This window comes from Strix uralensis, chromosome 21 (assembly GCF_047716275.1).
Source record: "Strix uralensis isolate ZFMK-TIS-50842 chromosome 21, bStrUra1, whole genome shotgun sequence".
Lineage (NCBI taxonomy): Eukaryota > Metazoa > Chordata > Aves > Strigiformes > Strigidae > Strix > Strix uralensis.
Genome location: NC_133992.1, coordinates 3,022,754 through 3,038,366, shown reverse-complemented (window position 1 = coordinate 3,038,366; position 15,613 = coordinate 3,022,754). Strand labels below are relative to the sequence as shown.

The following is a 15,613-nucleotide window of genomic DNA, read 5'->3' as shown; positions in this document are numbered from 1 at the left end:
TCCAGAAGAACTAAATGAGCCTTTAAGAAGAACATACCTTTCAGTAAATCCATGCAAGGTAGGCACATCTCAAACACAGGCCCGTAATACCATGCAGGCAGAACTCTGCACTGACCTCAGCAACATCTGGACAAGTATTTCCACCTACACATAATTTTTTCACTTCAGTTTAGACCAGTATATATGGAAAGGTGGGCCCCAAGGCAACATTTTCTAAGGATTCTGGTATCACAGAATCTGGCATATGTCCACATTCATGCAGAAAAGCCTGCAACTGAAAATGCAAATTGATGTTTCTAGCTACAAACCAGTGACTGTTCACATATATGGTTTTATTCAATCCAGCACTCTTTCAAACAGCGGAGTATTTAAGCATATTTGTCTGTCTGATATTTAGGAGGATGCCTTTACACTTAAATTCTCAAAGCAGAGATCATTAAAGAATAGTTAATACATTATGTGCACACATACCTCTCGTAATTAAAAATCCAAAGTGAAATGGTAACACTTCACCTGGTGAAATCTATCCTAGGACAGCTTAAAAAAAATCCTTCTAAAATAGTTATTTATAGCGAGGCAAAAGATGAGACATTACAAAGAAAAACAAACTAAAAGAAATAATTAAATTCATGGTTAAGCAATCAGCGCTGAAGTATTCAGTCAACCTAAAGCCCTGTCCGTAACAGAGATGGTATAAAAGGGCTCACAGAGTACTATGGGATGCTCCACTTGAACAGACATATATCGACACTGAAGACCAGAAACAAAATTATAAAGTTCCCAAATAATAAAATAATGCTTACGCAGCTATGGAAATGTTAGCTGCAGACATGGGGCTCACTTCTGCCACTTCCTTGGCCTTTTGCAGGGCGAGCTTTTGATTGGTGGCTTCCTCCATCTCCTCCTCATCCTGGTGTGGAAAATCAAGAGAAATCAGAGCATGCATCACGTAACAACAATAACCAGAGATCCCCAAGGCACACGTTATATGTGACTGTTACTGCTGTACTGTGAGAACGGTGGAAACTCATTAAAATAAGGCAGAATTTCATAACTTCTTGCAAGGACCCCTGGGTAGGGTCTTGGTGCCAACAACAACTGGTCAAGATGAGAAATGAAAAGTTTGGTCAAGTGCTCAGTGCATTTTTACCAGGATTACATCTACCTCACAAAGCTTTCTTACATCTTCTGGGTGTCCTCTTATCACTTAGCATTCGGGTAAGAGACTATGACAGGGCAGGGAGAGACCTGACCACAAGTGTGACATTTCTGGGATGAAGTGAGCCCCATTTATCTCAGACCTGCATATGTAAAAACACTCTAAAGCCTACATCGTACTGAAATGTATGAGACAGACTCCTAAATTCTTCATGACTCCTTGCCAATGTGACTTTTCTGAAACAGTAAGTCCAGTAAACAATACTGGATTTGAATGGTCCTGCTCATACCAGTTTTATCCCAGATATTTCCTCTTATTTCAGCTGAATCACTGTGGACATACAGGGTGAAAACAGAAAGGAGGAGCCATACTAAAGCATAGTCTGTAGACTCAAGGATAGATCAGAAAGATGGCTATGTTCATGACTTCTGCTTATCCCCCCCACCCCGATCATGTGGATTTTTAACCTCTGTTGGCATTGCAAGTTCCCACAGAGTGCAACTGTGATTTATTTCCCTACCTGGTGTAACGACAAGAGAAATACTGCTCGAACTACAGGATCTTAAGCAATGAGAAGAGGGCAAAAGGCAAAGAAACAGCCTGGGTCATTTTCAGTGGCCACCTAGGTTAAACTTCCCTTGACCTTTCTAGCCAGTCAATTTAGACAGTAAAATCATGGCAGGATAAACACAGACCCTCTGATGGCAATGTCAGCATCACACATATTCAGGGAATAACCACACGTCAAGACGAGAGCAGTCACAGGCTCTTCTGTCAAACTTTATGAAACGCCAGGGGTCTACCTCTGCTCTTCAAAGGCAATGCTGTGAAACAGTTATGCCTAAAATAATGAGAGCAGACAGTAAGACATCTAGCTTTGAAATAGATTTATCCATCCGGAATACCACATGCATAAACAATTCCTTTGGTGTTATTTGCTTAAACTGAACTCATTGTGAAACTGTTTTCCTTTTCCCCTTTAGGAGGAAAAAGAAATGATGGAAAACTAATAAAAAATTTGCTACTATTAAAATTTAAATATTTTGTTTTTCCTTTCCAAATATTAGCAAACCTATAACAGGTAAATTCTTACTGTAGAGAATGAAGAATCTGAGACAGGCCATGAAAAAAAGCCCTGCTGAATGATTATACAAAGTCAGTATTTCTCAACTGCCAACTTCCAGTAAATTTATCAATGGTTTGGAAGCTTGTTGTAAATCAACGGCATCTGCAGAATATGAATCTTTTGAGAAATAAGGCCCCCAAATAAGAAGGCTTTTAAGGTTTTCCTTTCATTCTGCAGGTATCTTCAAGTTGTTTCTTCTCTTGAGTCTCTAGCAGTTTTAAAGCCACAGACAGTCAAAGGCTCTTGATTTGTCTTTCTGTGCACCTAAAGCACCAGGTGCAGTTTTTACTACCTCTTTAAAATTGGTATCTTCAACTACATTCTCTCGTCAGCAGTTCTGCTGGATTCGATATCTCAAAGTAACAGCAGAAAATATCCATTGTCATTATAAACACAGCAGCCCCTCACTCAGAACAAGAATGCTCTTTAGCAGATGACCACTTAATAATATTTCTGTAGCTCCTTCCACCCAGAGATTGAAGAGTCACTACAAAAATTAATTAATTTTTTTCCTGATATTTACAGTGCCAGGTCTCCCTGGAGCAGAGGCTCATCTTGTTCTGTTTGAAGCACGCAGGGGTGTGACGGTGCATGTCTGTAGCCAGCTCTGAGCTGCGATGGCAACATCCATCCATCCCACCTCCCATCAACAGCCCAGTCACCGTCATTATATAGGGACGAGTGCATATAAAGGCCCTACCTATAAGGGCATCTCTCTTATGTTTCCTTTCTGTTTTCTAGAGCTGTAAATCTTCATTTAAACCACACAGGTTATCACGTGGTAAAACCTATCTTCGGTGCTACCCATAATGATGTGCATGGTTAACACTGACTTTTCTTTATCAAGTTCACCCAATTAAAGCCCTCTCCATTGGGAAGGAGGAGGAGGTGTCTTCACAGATGTTAGACTCTTGTTTTTGCCACTCACTTTAGTCCATTATTTCTGGGGATTTCTCAACTTTTTTAATATATTTTTATGCGTTTTTATGTAAAATTCACACAGTCCTCCTATCCCACATTGCATGCTTTTATACTGCCTTCTCGGGGATTGCTGGCAGTGCACAGAGATCAGAGAACACACTTTGTGCTTTAGGATATTTAGGAAGATAAAGGGTCACTTGTGGCAGCTTTATGTGCCAGTTTAATGAGGATGAAGAATGAACTGCTGTGTGTCACCGGAGGTATTGTGGGATGGTCAGCAGAGAGAAGAGTTTAAAAGCAAACTTTGGGGGCAATTTTAGATTCCACTCTGAATGAGTGAACAGGAAGAAAAACCTGTCAATATATGGAAAAAACTAGGGGATAGGCAATCCAAAGAGATTGAGGACAGTTCTGAGAAATCGCTAGAAATTTAGTTGGCAGAGTTTAAGTCAGTGTTAAAGGAGAGCCAGAACAGGAAGAGGAGGAGAGAGACCTGGAGAGGGAGAGGTGGAGGCTGGAGAACAGATTCTTAATATATTCAAAGCAAAGAAGGTGATTCTTTTATTTTTCCAAAAAAATGAGTCATTCTAAACTACTGGTGAGTTTTTAAGAGACATCGGATGATCAAGCTTGAGTTAAATATAGTTATAATTCTGATAACTTCTGTTACAGGTCACAAAGCCCAGCTAAGGCTACTGAGAAATGTTGAAATGCCATGATAAAAGAAGTCCAAATTAACATCCAGAAGTGGAAACACTGGTTGAAATGTTTCAGTCCTGAGGTTAGCTGGAAAGCTTTCTGTCTTTCCAAAACAGAGGCAGCTGCAAACTGCTTATGGTTTTCCCACATTATATGCAGCACTGATCTCGATTAGTTTTACAGCATAAATGTCAAGAAAGTCTCCTGAGATCAACTTACTCCTGAGTAACTTAATTATATCTCCGGGCCAATTTTGGTTTTGCATGATCATATTTACTTAGCAATAAATCCCTCGTTCTCCAGGTATGCTATATAATTGAATTACTTTTATCTTTTTTTTCTCTTCTTTTGAAAGCCCTAGTGGTTTTTTGGGATCATAAATAAAATTAAAGAAAAAACAGTTTCTCGAGAAGCTTTATGATTTGGCAATGCTGCCAAATCCATCAATATTTAATTATACTTTATAAACATCAACAAAGTCAGGTTTCTAACTGTCCCAGTCAGCTGCTGAAATATTCACAAGAAAGCACTAAAAGGATTAAGAAGTAGGATGAGCTTCATTATCCAAGAATTGTGCTGGGCCTGATCCTCTCTCTTAGCACATGCAAGGAATGCCTGTAAATCTCCTGAACAGGCTGGGAGGATGCATGCCTCCAGGCTGGAGATTTCTGGGGGCTTTAGAAAGAACAGAAACAGCCAAGCTGCTATATGGGAAAAACTTCTCCAGAAAAAAACACTGAGAGCCATTAAACACAGCCTTGAGCTGCATTATAAGAGAGGAGGGATACAGAACGAACATGGTCTCAGAGACATAGGAACATTTATTATGCACCTGAGAGCCACCAGCCTTCTCGGACGGTCTGCACTGGGTATCAGCTATCAGTCAAAGCTGGAAGCTGAAGCTGGCCACACAGCTCCACAGCAGAAAAGGAGAGCTGGTAAAGACAAGCTCAGCTGCAACAGACACGTGGATTTTAGCTCAGAACGGTTGGCTGTTTTGGTCTTCAGCAGCTGGAGTGGGGTAGGAAACTCCTAGAAATCTCTGTGTCCCTGAACTGTGGAGTTGCATCATGTATCCATGAGCTACTGCACCTTTCTACAACTCCGAAAAGAGAAAACATCTTTGCTCACTGCTGCAGAAGCACATGGTTAGTGATCCTCTTGCTCTATAGGGAGTATATGAGTTAAAGCTTGTAAAATACAACTGCTAAAGTGGATACGGTGCTTCCTTTGCCACTAGCAGGTCAGTGACACGGCAATGGCAGCAGCACAGCAACGGGGTGTACATGTTCTTATCCACTTGGTGAGAACAAACTAGAAACGTGCAAAAGAAATCTAATGCTGCCTCACAAATACAACTGAGTACGCTACAATGAGAAATCTGAAGTATGTAATTAGGCAAATACAAACTGCAGCACTTGCAAACCTTCCTGCGCAATACTGAGGCTGCAAGATTTTCTCCATAGGGAATGCTCCAATATAAATCTGCGCATCCAGGGAAGTTACATAGGTGTCATTTCCATCTCTTGCCAGTACCTGGCTTTCTGCCTGCACTTGGGCTGGTGCCTCAGATTTCTCTTGCACCTGGTGAAAGGCAGGAAGATTATAACATCTTCACAGAGAATTCACAATAGCCTCTGCTAGTTGTTTTCCAGGGAGCTGATTGGAGAACGTTAATTCTTTGAATCATCCCAAAACTCAGCAAGGTATGAAACATTCGTGTGACACAGCAAAAGCAGCAATACACCACCTGCGTTTCCCCATGTCTCAGCTCCAAGTCAGCCAAAACCCATTAATTGCTTCGCCTCTGCTCTTGAAAACAGCAAATGCTACGAATGCCTGTGCACCTCCATGCAGCTATGAGATGAGCAATGCCCACTACCCACTCTGTGATAAAACAAAACCAAGGAACATGAAATAGTTCATTGAAACAAGCCTGAAATGAAACAAATCTGAACAAGAATAAACCTCCAGGTCCCTCTCTGCAACGCAAACTGGTAAACAGAGATACCGCATGAACGGGCGCTAGAGGAAATCTCAGGGTGTCTGGAAGGGTCAGTAACATGTGCTTTAGATCCAGCAGCTGTGCTCTAAGTTTGAAGAAACAGAAATCTTGTACATACCTTGGTCAGCTCTTGGGCATTTGCTAGATTGTCAACAGCGATAGCCAAGAAGACATTCAGGAGCGTATCTTTAGGGGAGCAGCTAAGGAAAAAGCCTTCACACAGCAGATGCAGCAAACTGTTTCCCTTCTGCTGCCACTACCCCTCTTTCCCCACTGGCAATCATCAGTATATTATGGATTGACCCATTGCACCATTGCTTTGTCTTCATTTCTAACTCACCCACTTCTGCTGGGAGCCAGCTCTGCAGCAGGTACTGGACACCCATTTGTCCCTTCCCCAGCACATGTCCCTGGTGAAGATCCACAAACGTGCTGAGCAGATGGGATTTACAGGGCTGTAGGTGCAATCGGTATGGGACCACATGGTGGTCCTAGAGACACAACAGCCCCTGTTTTTTCATTCCAGAAAATCCACACCTACGCTGTCCATACACACACACACACACAGAGAGGATTTCACCTTCATTTTTCCCTCCTGTTTAAAAGGACAACTGCAAGAGCTCCTTGAAATTGGTAATTTTAAAGCCAACATTTGCATAATATATACATATAGCTATATAAAGGCATTGGGAACCATGAAAAAGTTAAGCTTAGGTCACTGCTGCATTACATACTGGTGGGAGGAAACTATCATGACTTATCACACTGAAGTCGATGTGACAATTAGACCATCATGGACATCCTCCATCCTGAATGCTGCAGCATCACGCAGAGCACAGCTATAGAAGAGCCTGTTAGCAGGACACCCAGCCTAAGCTAATGAGCTCTGCTGGGAAACGGGCCGTTAGTCCAGGCCAAATTGCATGTAGACCAGCTAAACAACTGCCAGTGCCTACGCTAGCCTGGGTCTCTCTGCAGAGCACTGCATTATATCACTAAGACATACCATTTCCCTATAATTATTTATTCATATTTTATTTTCATTTTTCCACTTAATGATTTCAGCTATTACTTGTCCCTTCATATATTTTACTGTTGGTAATCCAGCTATGTGTCTACAAAACAGCCCCAGAACAATTGTAAATCAGACACCTTTGCATATGAAAGAAGAGCAAGCAAAGCAAAACCAAGTCTAAACTATTCTCCAAGAAGAAAACGCATTTTGCGCTTGCACATTACCTGGTGACAGGAGAGTAACTCACTCTGCAGCTGTGTAAAGCTATGATTGCTCCTCTAAATATGAATGTACATGAGAACGGAGTTGATCTCATGAGTATTTATCCTCTGGAGAGTCACAATGACTTTAACAGCAATGCGCTGCTACTGTGTTTGTACTGCGCTGTCCTCAGCAGAGCCAAACCCAAGGCTGGGACCAGATGCAGGTCAGAGTGAAATGACAGCAGCAGTTTTAGGCAACTAATCCAGTTATTTTCTGTTGGGTTAATGTGTCCCCTGTTTTGGTCTGTGAGTTGGAAGCAACGCCCAAAGCGATGCCGTGGTGAAGGCAGGGCTGAGGGACGAGGGCAGCGAGAGGAGGAGAGGCGAGGTGTGAGCAATTAGGGTGCTGACAAACCTGCAACGAGATTTTGGGAAACCCTGGCCTCAGTGCCCCTCTGATTGCTTTTCATTTCTCAGAAGGATGCCTGGAGGAGGCATCTGAGGTTTCTCTATAAAGAGAGGAACCAGGAGCCACGCAAGGCTGATTCATCGGCTGCAGTCATCTCTGCCGAACAGGAGCGTGTCCAGAAATGCTCGTGCTCCAGCAGCCTTGGGGCAGCACGCTGCCTGCGGGCACTGCCCGCTGGGGAGCCATTGCCCCATGCTGGCGTGGCATCAGGAGACTCTCCAGGGCAGACAGGCACCAAAGTTGGCCCAGACACCCAGCTCAGAGACTTTGCTTTCCCTCTCAAGAGCTTTTACCAAGCATAATTCAACCAAGACTTCAGGACCAGACATTCACATCTCTAATTCCCATTGAGATGAGTGTCTCCAGAGCCTGAATGCCTATCAAAATTGGAGCCTCTGCTTGTGGCAGTAGAAAGCAGGAGCTGTATTTAATCTCTCAGGATGCATCTGCATCTGCATCCTGACTGCCAAACCCTGCAGGGGATGGGACACAGAGCCTGGAGTTTCTCCAGGCAAAGGCCATGTCATCCATCAGGTTTTCTCTGTGTTTTGTGACACGGGATGGAGGGTTTTATCACATGAAGATGATTCCCCTGGGACAGACTGAGGTTTGAAATGTGATGCCCATCAATTGCTCCTTCCTCCGCTCCAGCAGGATAGCGAGGAGCACAGGGTGGGAGCACTTCAATCCCAGTGAGCCCAGCAGATAAAGAACAAGAAAAAGGGAAAGACGATGCTGAAATTATCACCTCCCTCCCACGCTGAAGTCAGAGCTCAATCAACTTTTCATTTGCAAAGATACTAATTTTCCCATTTGCTTTTAACTGAGGGTTGGCAAGAGGAGGCTGTCCCTTGCAGGCTGGGGGTGCAGGCAGGGGGGCTGGGGGTGCAGGCGGGGGGGCTGGGGCACCGCTGCCCACAGCCATTTGGGTTTCTTCTCTGGGGTGCTTCCAACACATTGGAAACACTTCCAAGCTCCTGCTTGGGGAATAAATGTCTCGGTAATAAAACTGTCTTCCTACCCCTGCCTCCTACACACACATGCTGAAAATGTCTCGTGTAACATAATCAACCACTGGAAATAAAATTAATTTTCTTTTAACAGATCAGGCTGTTTTGATCCATCTCCAAGCAGACACAATCTTGCAGACTTGGGTGTTTCTGCCCCAAGAAAGGTCCCTCAGCCCTTTCTGCAGAGCTCAGGGATTCCCAAATATCACCCAAACTCCAACCTCTGGTCCAGGCTGTGTAACTTGGGCAGACCCATGGGCCTCGCTGGCCAGCTGAGCCAGTGGCTGGGGCTCAGTATGGCTCTCCTGCATGGCAGCTAAGGGCAAGGGGAAGGGCAGCATACTCTAGGCATTTCTTGCTTTTCATTTCAGGGTCCTCTGAAGTTTTTCATGTTTTGTTTTGGGTTTTTTTTCTTTCCTCAACAGATGCATCAATTTATCAATTAACTGGATAACAATAAATACAGGCATGGTGTAATTTCCTAGAAAATGGGCCAAATCCTGCTGTTACTCTAATCATACTACTTGCAATAAACCAATTCAGACATGGAAGTCTGGCTCCACACAGACTCTCTGGAACTGGGAGCGTAACGTGAAGACTTGTGACTTAAAAAATCCAAAGTTTCTGGATCTTTTCCTTGCAATGGTCCCTTGAAAAAGTAAACAGATTCAAGCAAACAACTGAGCTGCAGTGAGAAACAGGGAAAGCCAGCACCCACCTGCCTTTCTTCTTCATGAAAAAGAGCAATCACAATGCCCCGAGCAGCTCTGGGAGAGGAAAGGAGTCCCTCGTGTTCAAAAAGAGTAGGTTTTGCAAGATGACTCAAAATCACCAATGCCAATTCTCTAACAAGATTTGATCCAATCTTCCTAAACTCTTAAAAATGGACTCACCAAATGCCAGTGTTCAAAAACTGAAAATAACGCCCCCCCCCCCAGCAGAGGAACCAAAGTGCCTTTTGCTGGTTGGCATCCAGAAGGGCTTAGGCTGATTTCCATGGTAGTGATATAAGAAAATAAATACAAAAAGTCCCACTTAAGAAATTCAGTTGCAGTGAATGTCTGTGTGGGAAGGGCTGGTGGCAAATCCACACTTGACAAATGAAAAAGATCCACTGCATAAAAAGAGTACACTTTTTAAGCTCTTTGGAGGGAGTTCTATAAAGAAGAGGGGGGAGACCTTTGTGAAGTCTCAAGTTAGAGCAGAAAAGACAGTTCACTTTAACCTATAATTAAGCTAATCAACAACTTGGACTGCTCTCTATAGGGCATCCTCCTGGTGTTTGCTGGGCTGTGGGCCTCTCCTTGGGAAGGTGAGCCCGAGGCTCAAAATGTACCTCACCCTGTATACTCGCCTGTCCTTAACATTGCTGGGGGACTGCAGCATCATTGACATTAATGACTATTTTATTTCCTGCAAAAATGCAGGACTGTTCTTTTCTGGCAGACTAAACTTTATTTTCAGACGTTCCTGGTTATGTTTTGACAGTTAATGATAACTTAAGTCCCTGGTAAGTCATACAGTTCAGCTTTCCCTCAGAGATAAATGACTGCCTGCTGCTTGCTCTCAGCATCAAAACTGTAGTTCGTGAAAAGCAGGAGTAGCACTGACCTTACTGAAATACTGTTTGAAATATCAGCACAAGCATTAGTGGGCTTACTGCTGCAATTCCCACGGTAAACAGACAAGGAAAAGATTTAACCCCTCATCCTCCACCACCCACTCCAGCCTCAGTTTTCTCCTCCCACCCATGGTGTTTAAAGGCGAACAGGTCTACGTGTGATGCAGGAAGGCTCTTACAAGCTCTCTGTGAAAGCAACTGATGCTCTCAGACTAAGTTTCTACCGAGACAATCTGGGCCTCTAATTCTCCAACAGGGATGTAAATCTCCATAGAAATTAATAATTTGCTTCAGGTTTATAACTCTGATCACTAGAAGCTGGTGAAAGAAGTCTTCTAGGACACTACAAAAGGGTTTCTGAGTGTTGCTACTCTTTCTTAGCCAGGTCTCTGTACTTTGTGCTCATAGAAACGCACCTGCAGCAAACTCATCCCCATCTGCAGGGCTCCTGAAGAATTAAAGAATCACACCTGACATATCCTCCATGCTGAATGCACAGGTAGTGCCCCGAGGAGTGCTCTGGCTGCACCAGAGTTGTGCCACCAGCATGCGACTGCCAGCAAAGGGGATGGGAGAGGTACTGAAGATGGCCCCAGGGAAGCAGCCAGGAAAGTCACCTCCTGGATCTCCTCAGCAGCAGGACAGCGGAAGGGAAAGCAAGACAGCTGCTCTCTGCCAGGATGACGTTTGGGGAGAATGTGGGTAAGATTTCGACTCACCACTCTGCCAGGGCAAGCAGAGGCAAATACCAAATTCACAGCAGTGGCAATAGGTGATCCAGGTACTTATTCCCTCCTCTTGAACACTCCCTGCTCTTTCCCTTTTAATGAAAACTAAAAGACAAGGGAGAAGCCCCCTCTGAATTAAAGGTGCAAGGAGGGAATTTATATCCTGTTCCTCAAAAATGCTGGATCTTAGCTGCTCTAAGGTTAAAAGTCTCTCTCTTAGTTCTGCTGTCAAGCCTGATTATAGCTTAATCTCATTTTCAAATGCCAAGCCCTGAGGATTTAGAGATCTCCCTCCCTCCCAGCTCTCCACTGACCCAGTTTTCCAAAGCCTTGTGTTTCTGGAAGGAGGCATGTCACCCGCCACGAGGCGGATGTCTGACATAGTATCTGAGCCAGCCTGGGCATCACAGCTGCTCTGGCTCTGACAGTGCACATTAATGGGATAAATCCCACAGAGACACACTTGTGTGACAAGCACAGCTCAAAAACTGTCTGCTCCACTGTTCCCTGCCTCGGTTCCTCGTGCTAATGGGGAGATTTCAGGCAAAGCAAAGTGTCAGAGCCCTGCCATGCAGGCCATGGGCACTGACATGTCATCTCTTGTCATCTTGACCGTCAGCTGAAGCAGTCTATGTCTGTAATAACTCTACGTCTTTACCACAAGCATTTCCCCACCATGTACCTTTCCCTTTCTCCTAGGTACCCAGCTGATGCTGCCAGCCCAAACAGGACTCCTAGGAAAAGACAAATGGTGGGACCATAACTAGCAAGAAGGTTCACACTGCTGGGAAACCCCCTGGAGAGCTCTCAAGCAGAGTGGCAATGCTCAGCATTATTATCCCTATTTTACAAAACAAGCAAACCAACCGGGCTGCCTCATATACGCAACAGTTTCTAAGTTTCCATTTTTAAGGATGCTCTGTTTGACTCCACACAGCTTGTCACTGCAGCCAGCAAACATCTCGCACCAACTTTGTACCTAGTTAATGTGAGCAATGCTACACAGCATCAGCAGCCCCCATCATAAGGCAGGGACAGAGCCATATCAACTACTGTGCTCTGCTGGCTCTCCTAATCATACCCAGCTCTTAGATCAGAGAATCTCTTTGCTCATTTCTGTAGAAAATACAGCCTCCCTTTCCAAATCCCACCTCCGTGTGACTGTTATGGTCTTGCCTTCTTAAACCTCTCTGGGGAGATAACACATGTCAGAGTGCTGCTGGCTCCCCAGCAGACCCCCTGGGCATTTTGGGGGGACACAAGCTCCCAGTTTCCTGTTGCACTTAAGAGATTTTCATGACTAAGCAGAACAAAACATCTTCATACACTTCATGTGTCAGGTCTTGGAATGTGACTGAATACTCCCAGAGCCTGAAACCCAAGATCTGGATTTAAGTGTTTAGCATTATGTGGAGACAAGAAAATTTCAGGCATTTGGAATAGCATAGCTGGTTAAGCTGCCATGTAGACAAAGGCACCAAGAGATTGGATCCTGACCTACACACCAAACCAGTTTCAACTCTTCCTTCCCCTGATCTAGTACAAACTATCTGTGAAGATATTCAAGGTACAGAGGTCCTGCTCTGATTTGACTTCAGTCATTCTTCCCACAACATAAACTAACTCATAATAGGACATTCTTAAGGGAAAACATGAAAATTAAAATTAATTAAGACTATGCTTACATTGCCATCAGAAAAGTGACACCAACATGGACAACTTACACCTGTTACCCTGGGTGCTGTAAGGAGCAAAGTTACAGCAATGATTTGGTTTTAAAAAGTGTAAGTGAGAGTGTGAGAATTTAAATAAAACTAGATACTTCTAGTGCCCCAGCACTGTGCCACTAACACAAGGCAACATGTAAGGATACAGTTACCAAACAATGTCAGGACAATGAAGTAAATGGAGGAGAACATCCCTGAGCGGACGCCACCCTGCGACTCTATGCCGTGGTACATCACCGCGTTCCAGTCTTCCCCCGTCAGGATCTGCACAGCGACATTCGAGAGAGAAGAAGAAACGGTGATTCAGAGGAAAGATAAAGTAGGTAAGGTCTGGGCAAGCTAGGCAGCTTGATGCTATCCAGGACTGGTCTTGGGGGGGAAAACTGATTAGCCCACTAATGTGGCACATTGGGTATTGGGTATCAACCCCCTGGACGGTCTCACCCTGGGCTGGATGCAGCTTTCTCCTCTGTCATGGGCTGAGGAGGAGTGAGGACCGCTGGTGAGGGAGGCCCGTTGCCGCATTCCTGCCCCCTACCTCTGACTGTAGGCTCTCGTGCAGGCAGAAGCAGTAAAAGGCACGTTTCAACACTTCGCCCACAGCACAATTTCAACCCTCTCTCCATTTTTAAGTCATGTAGAAACACGAAGTTTCAACACCTCCATGTGAGGCATTTCCCACAGACCTAAGAAAACTCTAACCCCTAAGCCCAGTGCCCCGAGGGGGACCTCTGCCAGCATCAACTCCTTTCATTTACTTTGTACAGAGAGGGTTTGCTCAGCTCCCCCACAACCCACACGCACTGTACGCACTGAGTGACTGCCTAACAGGAGGAGAAACTCTTGCAACCCCCTTCCGCTATTCCTCAGGGCTGCAGACAGCTTTACTGCAGCTGGTGCACGCATGAACACTACTCCAAGTGCCAGGCACTGGGCAGCACCACCACTGCAAGGTTTGCCAGGGGGCTGCACCACAGTGGGTTCTTCTCCAGGTTTCCTGCTTGCCGAGGCCACAAAGACCCTCAGCCACCCAGATGGCCACAAACCACAAAAAAACCCCTAAACAGAAGCAATAACCAAATGCATATGAGGACAGATAAGGGTAGCTTGAAGGGGACTCTGTTTCTCCTGTGCCCTTGTACAGAGGCGAGCACAACCGCAGCCTGGCTCTGCAGAGCTGTCCTGGCTGCAGCTCTGGATACTGACCTGAAGCTAATTAGCAAACACATGAATAATAGAAAAACTAATCAGAATAAGTGAAAACACCTAAGCCTCAAACAGCCTTGTCATGCTAGATGCTAGTTTTGCCCCAGTCTGAATTGCCTGCCATTCCTGTTCTTTACCAATGACTGTAACACAGCAACATTTTGGGCAGAGCAGCGCTTCACCTGCCTGCCATGGCAGAGTCAAATGATAGTTACTTTTAGTACACTAAAACATGTCCACTGGGATATGAAGCTCAAATTCCTAAATAGGGAGTTGTCTTTGTGTTTAGTAGAAAAAAAAAAAACAACAAAAAAAAAAGCCCAAAGCATGATGTGTGTTGTAGTAATCAAGTCCCATGTGCATACAGTATGCTCAAAACAATTGCAAATTCCAGACTAGTCGTCAGCTGCTGAGAGGAAATTTCTTGCTGCGGGGTTGGTGCTGATGACAGCAATATGCTAAGAGCAAGTTGTATAGGCACAAGGACATACAGTGCATACACAAACTTGTTTCCTAAATGGAGAATCTGGTCTCAAATAATTCAGAGACCAGAATTCAGAGCCCAAGACTAACCCACTCCATTGCAGTTACTCTGGATTTACACCAGAGAATATGAACCAGGGCACTGAGCTTTCAACTCTGGCACTCAATTATGCAAAACACTGTTCACAAACTTGCATTCACATAATTTCCATGAATTCACAACTGTTCCTGCTTTCTGGGAATAACCATAAAGTGATTTCTGTTCACACAAACATTCGTGGAAAGGGAACACTTCCATGTGCTGCAGAAGACCAGGAGTCGCACATATCACAAATTACAGGCTGCACATGAACAAGTCCAGCAGGTTGGGGTCTGTGGTCAAAAATCCAACTGGAATATTTTGAGAGTGGAACAAAAACTTAAAGAAGGAAAAAAAAGGTTTATGGAACTTTTGCAGAGAGTTGAATAGTCTAAATTAACCAGTCTGCCTGGGCAGAGCTGAGGATGTTCTCAGAGGCCCTGGCAAGAGGACAGACACTTTGACCTGGTGTCCTTCCCACTGTTTGCACTGTCACCCATCAGCTGGAGGAATTACTTAAGCAATTAGGTAGCAGTCCTCAAGGAGCAGAGAACATGCAGTAAATAAAAGTCTTTCTGCTCTATAAAGTCTCTGTTTATGGATGCTATAAGAACTTCTTGCTAGAAGAGAAAAGGACAGCATTGCAGAGGGAGGGGCACAAGCAATGAGGACTTTGGAGTAAGGTAAAACCCAAACATTTGGTTTTTCCCTGGGTCCAAAACTGCTTTTGTTTGCCCCAGATGAACATTTTGTCGAGTGCATCTCAGCATTTAATACTTAGTCTTGGCTGAGGAACCATCAGGTGATGGAATAAAAACAGCTGTCAAGAGCTGTTGTGAAATCTTAATGGACTAATGAGCACATTAACAGTGGGAGACACTCAGCCATGGAGGAACAGTACTGCACCATTTTAAAGCACCATCCTGAAAATGAGATGCTTTCCTGAAGAAGAGCCTGAGTAAATGCAAAATCACGTCAGCTCAGTGTCACATCTCTCAGGCAGGTCAGCCAGGGCACTCGGACATCAAACGAAGCCAGCTCTGCTTCCCCAGCCTCAGCAGTGCACCCATCAGCAGAGCTGAGGTTCGGTCCCATCCTGCCACCACGACTCCTCATCTCCTCCAGCGGTCACCAGTGCTCTGCTCTCAGCAGCCAGCAGCAT

At 44.6% G+C, this 15,613-nt stretch overlaps 1 protein-coding gene across 13 annotated transcripts in view; it reads right to left on the bottom strand.

Moving 5' to 3' along the window:
* Nucleotides 1-15,613, bottom strand: part of CACNA1B (calcium voltage-gated channel subunit alpha1 B) — a 311,698-nt gene that overhangs the window by 104,744 nt on the left and 191,341 nt on the right. For all 13 annotated transcript variants that reach the window (XM_074890994.1, XM_074890983.1, XM_074890985.1 and 10 more), the window contains 3 exons: nt 12,830-12,947; nt 6,029-6,096; nt 804-910 (listed from right to left, as the gene is read on the bottom strand). In XM_074890994.1, coding sequence (XP_074747095.1) covers nt 804-910; nt 6,029-6,096; nt 12,830-12,947 — 293 coding nt within the window. The remainder of the gene's footprint in view (nt 1-803; nt 911-6,028; nt 6,097-12,829; nt 12,948-15,613) is intronic.